This window comes from Oryzias melastigma, linkage group LG15 (assembly GCF_002922805.2).
Source record: "Oryzias melastigma strain HK-1 linkage group LG15, ASM292280v2, whole genome shotgun sequence".
NCBI lineage: Eukaryota > Metazoa > Chordata > Actinopteri > Beloniformes > Adrianichthyidae > Oryzias > Oryzias melastigma.
The window spans coordinates 23494337-23505605 of NC_050526.1; the positions used below are offsets into that span (position 1 = coordinate 23494337).

At 37.0% G+C, this 11269-nt stretch overlaps 1 protein-coding gene across 1 annotated transcript; it reads right to left on the reverse strand.

Moving 5' to 3' along the window:
• Positions 1 to 288: 288 nt before the first annotated feature.
• On the reverse strand, positions 289 to 8188 carry elovl5 (ELOVL fatty acid elongase 5). The gene is made up of 8 exons (XM_024296940.2): positions 7964 to 8188; positions 6186 to 6250; positions 5910 to 6097; positions 4564 to 4641; positions 3945 to 4116; positions 3660 to 3784; positions 2898 to 3032; positions 289 to 1212 (listed from the first exon to the last, which is right to left on the reverse strand). The coding sequence occupies exons 2-8, from the start codon at positions 6241 to 6243 to the stop codon at positions 1084 to 1086; spliced, it is 885 nt and encodes a 294-aa protein (XP_024152708.1). The 5' UTR covers positions 6244 to 6250; positions 7964 to 8188; the 3' UTR covers positions 289 to 1083.
• Positions 8189 to 11269: the final 3081 nt, after the last annotated feature.

The window sequence follows — 11269 nt, forward strand, 5'->3', positions numbered from 1 at the left end:
ATGGGTTGAAGGAAAAAACAGAAATTTGGAGAAACTGGTTCGTCAGATTGCTTTGATCAGATTTTAACTCTGTGTTGACTATAAGATAGAGAAGAATTGCAAAAAATCAAAATCAGAAATAGGATGTTGTTGTCTTTTTGTGATATAGAGGACATTAGTAAATGCATAGGATTTTTAATGCAAATTTTAGTTTAAAACATGTAAAAAACAAAATAAATAAATTCAGAATTGTAAAACAGATGATTGATGTTTTAAACCATCTTGAAATAAACTTGCCAGACGCATAAATAAAACTGTACTATTACCTTTATTAAATATACATGAAGTCATTTTTTGAAATTGAAAAAAATTACATCCTAAATGGTGCAGCAAATGTAATTCTACTGTAATATTTAACAATAAACTGTCCTGCATAGTTGTGTTTTCAAACTCTGTAATTCGGCACAACAAAACAGACATAACCAGTTTAAATAAGGTGCCAAAATAACAAAGTGAGATACAGATTTTTGTAATACTGACAAAACTGAGTTTTGTTTACATGTTTACACAACAGCTGTCATTTCAGATACCTGCAAAAAGCTGTTGAAGATCTTTATTTGTAGAGATGAATGAAAGTATCACAGAGAACAATCAGTCTGGACTATGTACACACACACAGGTAGGCTGGCCGGAGTGACATGAACTTTCTTTCATTCTCACACTAATCTGTCATAAAACATTTATCTGTCAACACATCTGATTGTTCATCTTTGGACTTTAGTTATGTAAAGCATCATGAATGAGTGTAGATGTGAGTTTTTCTTGAAAAAAAAAACATTCTGTTCTGACATAAATTAGCAAAAAAGGCAAAGAAAGTGTATTCTGTTTTGTCAACGCTAGTATTCTACTGTAATTATAAGGGTTACATGATTAAACCAAATGTGTGGTATTTGTGTTTGTATCTCCATTTGTGTCGTGTGTGTGGCTATGGTTTGTTTTATTGTAAATAAGTTCTTGACTATTCTAGATGAGAAGACGCCTACGCCCCCCTAGCAGCATTAGCTAACACGCTACAGCTAAACTTGAGTGAGGCTTTCTCCAACGTCAATCTGTCCTCAGCTTCTTGGATGCGGCGCGCTCCGCCAGCGGCGTCCCGTTTGCGTGACCGTTCGTCGACAGAGAAGAGCCGTTCTTCAACTCCTTCTGCCGTGAAGCACTCTGCTTCTTGTACGTCTGATAAAACAAAGGACATTATCATTGTAAACCTATAAAGGTCAAAAGGTTACTTATATTTAATCATTTTTATTCTGTTTTTTTCCCTTGAAGTTTCTTTAAAGAAAAAAAAAAGTCCAGGAGCTCAGCAGAACCAAAGAAGGAATCAGGTCCAGATGGGATCAGCTCCAGGCAGCTTAAAACAGATGAGCTGAGCAGAAAAATGTGTGTTTTCAGTTTTGAACTATTCTCACAACACCCTCAGCAACGCCCGTTAAAGCATTAACTTTTAATGAAAAATTTATGTAAAGGTTCATTTATGCATGATCAGGCTTCTGTGTTCAAAACTCTTGCATTCACGCATCACTATGCAAGTTTCTAGAGTATTTTCAGACTCTACGTACGTTCATTGAATGCACGTTGAATGCTAACCACATACTTTAACCAATCAGGGACTTAGAATTGGTAGTGATGTATGGATGGTGTTCTTTTAAAATCAGGAAGTGCCAACCGTTTGAAAATTGATCAAGGAAGAGAAAATTAATAGCAGTGGTCTTTCATATATCAGAATAACTGTGAAAGAAAAAGCCTGATGGAAGGTTCACGACTGGTTTGCACTGCTTTGACATTTGTGGTTTGGACTAAACCTCTTCCAACTTTAGGTGTTGCAGAAAAGGGAAAAGAAGAAGCTGCTTCTGCCTGCTTTTCCAGACTGACACGCATACGTTAAAAAATGCGTGTCACATGCCTCCTGTGAACGTAGTTTGAGTCTGAAGTCTGGTTCTGTACCAAAAACGTCTTGCTAGAACAGCTTTAAGAACCGCAGACTTGTGGTTCTTAAAGCTAAGGACGTGATAAGGACCATGGAGAAACTGCTGCTCTCCCATCTCCATCCTTTGGTTTAATGTAATATGAATTGCAGTTTGTCTCTGAGCCAGGTGTCAGAGTTAAAGAGTTCAAACACTACGTAGTCCATATTGAGTTGTCTGCTACACGAGGGGTTCCACAGGGAACGGTTCAGGCACAGATTCTGTTCACAAATTTCATGTTCACCCCAGGATCCTGTCACCTGGAGAATCTCTGTCATTGTTGACCTAATCAAAGGTAAATATAGAGAAGTGATCCAGAACTTTGTGGACTGGTACCACCTCCAGATCAATACAGGAAAAAAAACAAAGAGCTGGAGGTTCTAGACGTTTACAGGGATCCACTCTGATCTACTCACCCAGAGAGTTAACACAAAGAAGACTAACACGTTTTTAAATGTTCACATGAACAATAATGAACTGATTACATGACAGAGACGCTCTGTATAGGAAATATCGGATAAACTTGTTCTCACGCTGCAAAAACAGAAAGTTTCAAGAAATTCACTCTTGAAAGAAAAATAATCTTATCGAGAATGTTAAAAAATTAAAATTAAAACATCTCTTCAAAGGCAAGAGATACAAATTAAACACAAGGTGCCAAGTAATTCCAATAGTTTAAAGTTTCAAAGTTATGTTTACAATGTCTTCTCACTTTGGTGAAAGACTTTAGCACATTTATGCTAGGAGGCAGAATGCTCTCAGACTGTGATGTTGATTCTCTAAAAAACAAGTCCAGCATAGGAAAATTAAACGTTTTTACTACAGAGACGATGCTTTTAAATTAAGTGTTTCAGTGAAAATGAATGGTGATAGTTGAGTTTTTTTGTAGGAACATACCTGAATATAAAAGTTTGAGAAAAGTAGGACAAAAGTGCCCATGTAGCTGATCTGGAAATACAGCCACCTGATGGGGAAACCGCACGGCCATACAGCAGCGCAGGCAGTCTGCCATATGGTTAAGACGAACTGGATCTGCGGGAGAAAAATAGGAACAAAAATAGTTTGGGTGTCAAACTTAGAGACAAATAATGGACGGACAAAAATTCTAAAAAATTGGATCATTTTAAAAAGCTGCTGCTTGAATTTGTTATGTTTAAAAATGTCTACATTCGAGAAAGTTGTTGAAATGTTTGACAAGCAAATAAAACTTAACCTTGTTTAACTGAAAGTTTAAAAAAAATCCCTCTTTTTTATAATTTATGATTCTTTTTATGAAAACTACTACTCGTTTCTGATATCATCCATTGATGCTTTGTGCACTAAGACAACAAAAAAATGTCCAGTAAAGTCAAACTGAAATGAAAGCTTAACTGGAATAAAAGCAAATGTGATGTAAAGATGAAAATCTGAGGATCTTCCATTATAAATGGATTAACTGTTAAGCCCACTTTGATCAAAACCATTAAAACAAATACCTGCAAATACACTTTTTTATACCTAACATTGAATTTTCTGACTATATTTATACATTTTTTAAAACTTCAAATGGGGTTTTAGATTATTTGGCCAGAAATGAGACAAAAAATGATGAAAAATCCTAAATTAATTAGATTTTTATGTGTTTAAACAGATTTTATTAGCCTGTTTTTGAAAGCCTACCAGCTGCAGCTGCGTGATGTACTTCTTCCACCACAGATAAGGCCGGAGTGCCGGTATGGATGAGAGACCATAGTAAGAATACATCACGACGTGGACAAAGCTGTTGAGGGAGGCACCAAAGTATGCTGAGGAGACACAAAAAAAGAAGATTTTTACATTTTAGAGGGAACTACTTATCATGTATTGAATTATACTTAAAATGCACATAAAATGTTGCACATTTCAGATCATCTATGATGAATAAACTAAAAAATAAATAAAAATGAATCTGTGTGAGACACTCACAGTGACCACAGGGAATCCAGTTCATGACAAACCACCAAATATTCAGCATGCTAGCATGGTGGTAGACGTGAAGAAATGTGATCTGATGATTGTTCTTTCGTAGGATGAAGAAAAAAGTGTCTGCAAATTCAATGAGTTTGGAAAAGTAGTACCACCACAGGGCATTTATGATCTGGGAGGGGGCACAATAAAGCAAACAATGAGTAATTAAAAAAAAAAAAAAAACAAGTTTCATGCAAAATACAGAATTTCAAACATCTCCTGTTAGAGCAAACACAATGTTAATCATTCAAGGTTACAGGCAGCAGCTGTTTTTGCTGAATGCTGCAGAGCCACATTGATAAAACCTTATATTTAATCACAGCAGAGTTGCAAAGTCAGGCACATTTTACCGATCTCAGTTTTCACCTTTGCTGTGGAGAACAGCAGGCTGCAAACAGAAGGTCATCACTTGTATTAGACGCCCTAAAGCCTATTTGATCAAATATAAATGAGCTAGTAATCAATAAAAAATAAAATATGCATATTTTATTTTCTAAATGTGTTGTTTCTAATCATCAAACTTCTAAAAAATATGGTTTATAGAGCAAAACACACAAATAAGGGGACTGATTCTGACCTTTATATCTGCTTCTGGTTTGCTGTACGTGTTCTGGCAGTAAAAGTTGTAGCCACCGCTCCAAAAAGTGCTAACCAGCTGCAAGAGAAAGCATTGACAGAAACGATGAATGGGTTTAAAAGTTTGACTCAGAAGGTTTTGTGCTGTTGAATGGCCTAAAAACACACAAAATCCAGCACAAAAGCAAAGAATGCTGAAAAAAGAAAAGGTTAAAACGTCTTTCTGTGTCAAACAAAAAGGCAAAAACACAAACCATGTGTCTAAAACACACAAAAATACAAAAAATCATCTTTGTTCTCTGAGTTGTTAGAGCGTCATAAAGTTTGTTGCTAAAATAGAGAAAAAAGTCAATCTAAAACATGGATACAAATGGGTTTATGAGGTCACCATGACACCAACTATAGATAATTATAGCCAATTTGTCTATCTGGATTATAAAATACTAATCATCTCTGCGCTAAAAAGCCTGTCTAAATGAATAGCAGCATTCATTTATATTGTCCATTTATTTATGCCACTATAAAAAAGTTTTTTTACATGTTTGCAAATAATACATTAAAAATAAAAAATGAATAGAACTCTTTTTTCCTCTTTACTTTCTCTCTTTAAAAAAAGGCTTAAAAATGAAGAGTGAAAATTTACAAGAACCTATATCCAAATTGCTTTTCTTTTTTTAGCTTTAGCCATCGAGGATACAAAGCCAGTCTTCTCCTGCTGTTGTAAGAATGGCATCTCCTTATTATCAGACCTCCTTATCATGAGGAGCAATCAGGTGTGTGACGATGCTGCAGCACAGACCTGCTCTGCACTTTGCTTCCCATCAGGTGACACTGGTTTTAGGTGGCAGGAGTTCAACCAGGGACTGGGTGAAAGGTTAAAAAATCAAAGGGCCAATGCTGGATTGGTGCTTTACGCAACGCAGACAGAATGACGAGGACGTTGATTTTTTCCAGGTTGGGCTCTGACCAAAACACTCACAAATAATATCCATTTTTTTTACTAATTTTTCGAGGTCAATCAGCTTTTCATTTATTGGTTAAATGTACTATTTTAAGAAATGAAGGAAACCGTAGAGGTCTGTGTTGACATATGAGAGGCATTGGAGGGTTTGATGGCTGAAACAATGAACACGTCAGCATCCAGCTGCGTCCTCTCACTCCCCGATGGCATCGTCTCCAAGGACAACAGCACAAAGATTAGCGCTTCCACACAGCAGCTTTAGCTTAGAAACTATAACATTTAAAGCCATCCGATTAGAAAACAATCACATAACCAACTCATTCTTATCAGTTTGTCTGCATGGTGACTGATCAGAGCTCATACCTTTTGTTGTTTATTATTTTTACCTGATAGCACATGTAGAAGGACAAGACAGTAACGCCCAGATTGTAGAGCAACATGAGACCTCTGCAGGAATAGGCCTGCCGGTGTCTCATGTACTTGGGCCCCAACCACACGATCAGAAGGTACATGACGGTAAGTGCAAAGGTTGGCAGGTAGTTGTCGAGCAAAAGCATTTGCTGCACACGCTTATCTGAAAGATAAAGAAGAGGTGTAGTTTATAGCAAAAGGAGCAAATCTCAAATCAAATGTGGATTTTCTTGCTCATAATATAATGTTACCTCTAGGGCCAAGCCATGATTCAAAGTGAGTGTTGAGGTTACGATTTAAAGAGTCCATTTTTCACCTGGAAGCAGAACACAAAACTGCACATGACCAACAGGGAGGTGTTGATTAAAATATCCAAACCAGCCATTCAAAGTGCACCCTATTCTTTGAAACACGTAAAAAAAACATAATTAATTTAGACAAAAAGCAAAAGTACATAAAAATGTATTTTATGCTCTAATTTTAGCAGATATTTTGTGTTTTTTTATGCAGTATTACACTTGCAGTAATTTTGAAAGCTCTCAGATACATTTCCATTGATTCAGCTGCACTCTGTGTGCACCTCAGTGGAAACTCTTTCTGTTTCAGTACAAAAGCCTCACAAAGTGTCATAACTCAAATGTTTTCTTTTGTCACTTTTTTTTTGTCTTTTAGAAACCAGCTGTGTTATTTCATGCCTTGTAGACACAAAAATCCAAATGAGTCTGCGTTTTATTCCTATTGTGACGTGTTTCCCTGCCGTGTTCTCTAATCTTTTTACATTACATCACAAACAGCTGCTGTGTCTCCACACCTGCATCTGCAGGAATCACGGGGAACTCGGGGTTGAAGGAGATCAGGTGCTTTTCCTGCACATCTGTCGTTAGGGTGATGCATTCTTTAACCTTTCATATTTAAAGTTAAATCTATCTAGATTTAGCAGAAATAACATAAAAGAGGTTGATGGGGTTCAAATTACGATAGTCATTGATGGGCATATCAATGCATATTTGTGCAGATTTTAGTTTTAGAGATCTATGACAGACTGGTTGGAAAACTTAATAAAGCCATCAATAGTGAATCATTTTAATCTCATTTTCCCTAGTTCACAGTTTAATTTGATCTCTGATTCTGTGTGATTTAATAAAATGTTGATTCATTTTTTACATTTGACTTTTCTAAATAATAGAAAACAGTTTAATCTGAATACAGGTGCAGCTTTCACTGAAAAGTTGATTTAAAATGAACAAAAATCATTTCTTTGGCTGGAAAAAAATTCAATGCATTGATCTGATAAGTTTGCATGTTTTAAGGCAAGATAGGTTTAATTTAATAGATTTGAAACCTATAAATAAAAAACTTCTTATCATAAAAAAATGCACTTGTTCTGATAATCCCCTGATATTCTCTTCTCATTATCAGAAGTATTAGGCTGCGCATAGAAACAGGATAATCTGCTGAAGGGCTTTGACTGGAGGATGATGAGGAGAGCGTGGGATCGTTTAGTCATTGGATCATTTCAGTGAGCTGCCTGGACTTTGGTAAACTCTGATTTAATAAGTGATTCTTTTGAAAAGTTTGGGCTGCATAAAAACAACCAAATTAATAATTTAACACCCTTTTTAGAAAGTGTTTAAACTTTTGTTTGCATTGAATTGGCAGCAATTAATGCTGCTTTTAATTGGATTTGACCTCAATTTGAAAGGATAAAACTAAAAAAATGTACGCACAGTTTTGCCTTGTTGCATAATCAGTTTCTCTAAACTTCAGAGTGGAACAAACTGGTTCAAATCATTTCTCCAAGAGTGCAAACTGGTTTTAAGTGCAGCAGATCACTCAGCCTCTCAGAAACCTGCGTCCTTCCGCTCTGGCTTGTATAACAGCAGTTGTGCATCAGGGAGGGAGCCCTGAAACGCGCGCACTTCTTTTATAACAGCGCAAAGAGGACATTTCCATGGGCTGCAGAAACTTTCAGAGATGAGTTCCTTTAAGTGTTTCCTCTGCAGGAGCATCTTATAAAAAAGTGTCTTACCATTTGAGGAGTCAGCTGATGGGGCGCTGAGGAGGTGGAGGAGCCGCGCGCGCTCTGCTGCGTCCGGAGGAGGCGGTGAGACTGTGGCGGTGAGGAGCTCCGTGCGCAGCCGGGTGCCTGCCTGGTTGGAGGAGAGTGGGAGGACCTCTCAGAGTTGGCCCGATGCCCTCACAGCAGAGTCAGGCAGGGCAGTGACATCAGGGGCTTTTTAAGTCCTTCCTTCACCTGCGTGGTAGTTATCAGCGGTTCCCATGGAAACGCCTGCCACGTGCGGGTCATGAACATTTATGACCCATTAGTCTAAAACCACTGAAAGAATAGAAAAATATTTAATCAAATAATCTCCAAACATTCAAAGAATGTATGTTATAGTGAAATTCCTCTAAAACTTAAGTAATTTAACTTAACTTTGAAGAAGCACTTTGACATAAAAACAGCAACAAGCAAATAAATAATAAAATAAAAAAGTTCTAAATATACTTAATTGACTTAATTGTTATACTTATCAATATTTAAACCCTTTTCCAATAAAAAATAAACTAAGTGAAATGATAAAAAAGTTAATTATTCTTTTTTTTTATTTAAACATTTTTCTATAGCCTCTTTAATTAATCAATAACCACTATTTTATCACCTCCTTTCTCGGAAATCAGTTAAACATCTCAATCAGACGATGTTCTTCAAATGCAGACTTTTTTTTCACTTTATTTAGGCTAAAAGTCATGTCACTTTGTAAAAATGAGAACCTGTTATCAGTGACTTGTTGGTGCACTGGTGACTGTTTTCTGCTAAAGTGCGAAAGTGAAGTTGTCCTCACTAAAAAGTGCTGTCCTCTGATTGGTCAGCTTCCCTGGCCTGATCAGGTCCTGCCTACCTTTCTACATCAGCTGTGCTGAAATTACAAATTCAAGTGTTTTATGGGGGGCAAAATCAAGCCTTATCGTTGTTTTTTGGACTCTTTTCCTGGAGAAGCTTTGAGGAGAATCTTAAAAGCTTTTTTTTTGTTGTTGTTGGGGTTTCATTCATGTGTTGAGCAGGTGAAACAAAAGAAGGGCTGTCTTCAATTTCCACACATCCACACTAAAAGGTTACTTTTTACAGCCTCTAAAGCAAATTAAAAATGTAATATTTGTAAATTTGTACATTATTTTAAAAAGTCGTCACAAAAACAAGTGATGGGGATCTGCATTTAGAGTGATGTTACTGATCCTGTAAACAAACCAACTTTTTGATCATAGAAAACTTTTGTCTGGATGTTTTATTAAACTTCACTCCACTTTTTTTCTTTCTAATTGTTGAAAACCAATGGAGTTTTTTTGTGTTGCAAGACAATCTGCTCTAACTTGCTGCAGTGTTGATGAGTAAGTTTGTTTTAAAATAACACTTCAAATGATGAACAAGGCGTGTCGTTTCCTATAAGGGCCCAAAGCGGTTAAAATTCATTTAATTGGGGTTGTTTCTTCCAGTCTGCACATCCACTTTGTTGTCATGGTTACCCACATAAACAAAGACTTGCACAGTGATTGCAGTGTGCCAGTCTGACCGATGGACCCTACACTCTGGCATGCCGAATAGAGCCGGTCAGCAGCTAAATATTAGCGGTGTATTGACTTTACTTTGAGCCTGAAGCAAAACTCTCATATGCATGGTAGATTTTTTTACACAGCTCCATTCATATTTCATAAAGATTACTCTCTCTTTGTGCTTTCAGAGTAAAAATAAAATTTACAGCAGCTGCCTTCTGCGTGCATCCATTTATGTAACCAGAATAGCAGGATGAAAACAATGTTTTGAACAAATAAGCATCACAAAGACGCTTCTTTCTACGCGTTTTGTGGGTCAGAAGACAGTTCAGACTTTTCCAAATCCCTGACAGGTTATTTAAGACTTCCTAGCACTTCTGTCTTTTAAGGAACTTCCTGCGCTCACACTACGGTTTTCACTCCGTCTTGCCTCTTGGAGAATCTTGACCTTTTCCAGCCAGTTAGAGGCTTTGTTATCTAATTTTCCACATCAGTGCACTTTTGACAAATGTGATCCTCTGTGTGCTTTCCGTGTATGATTGTGTATTTTACCAAAAAACTGAAATATACTGAAGATTTTCTTATATAGATAGCTAGAACTTGCTGCTTGATGGAATTGTAGAGATTTTTGCTTGTGTTCCAGTAAAACAGATGATTTATCTGTGCATCTTCTTTCCATAAACACAGTTTGCTTAGACAACTGCATGAATCATTAAAATAACAGTTTAGGAAAGTGGGTAAAAGAGATGCAGAGTTCCCATGTTCTCCACAGGTTTTGAGCCATTCAAAGTATCCAATATAAAAATGACAGATCCCTTTTTAATTGAATCTTCTCTTTGTTTGCATCAGTTATCTGATAGTCGAATGCATTTGACTCTGCCATTGCATATCTGCAGATGTCCTGTAGAAAGGAAAATAAGAGTCTGACCCCCCCTCCTTCCCTCCCTGAAAAGCCCAGTCATCTGCTCCAATTGGTCATTCCAGTGGCCTGATTTGGTGCTGCCCTCCATTCCGGATCAGCTCTGCAGGAATCTGAAGTCTAGAAACAGCATTGCATTGTATAGCTTTCTAAATGTCAAACCAGTCAGGGACATTGTTTGTTTCCCAAAGAAAATAATAATAGGTATTATTCACATGTTTAAAACAAAGTACTCTTTTTTTTTCTTACTTACTTTTTTTTTTAAGTTGGAAGGAAAACGTAAATCTAGCTCCCCTAAAAGACCTTGAGATGAACGAGCAGAAAGAAGTAGACCATCCTCACACCTCACTGACCAGAGCAAAGGTGGGGCATTTTCAGGGATTGTTTGGGGTTCAACTGAACGTTCCTAAAGAACAAAATGACATCTGGCCTGAGCGACACGTGTACATCCTTTTACTTTCATCTGTTGTGGTTGACAGCGGTGCCAGAGCTGGCTCGGAGCTTTGTGTGCCGCCGTTGGACCTGCAGCAGCCATAATCATTATCCTTATCTAAGAGGTCAAATGGAGGTAATGCTCTCATCTGTCACAGCAGCAGCTCAGTGTGGCAGAAACACCTCCACCTTGTGGATGAACACAAATAGAAGCTTTTTTCCTTTGAAGGATGTCTAAAAACGGTATTTTTTAGGGTTAGACTGAATTTTCCTTGATTTCTAACATATTTTTTGTCCAAAAATGTGATGTTTTTTGCAAAAAAGCTGATTTTTTCCATCCTTTTGTCAGTTAAATGTGGTGGTAAAGTTGTTACAGAAAGGTTTATGCAGTTAGATGTTTAGTCTTATAACATGGTCAATAAAACTAGCTTT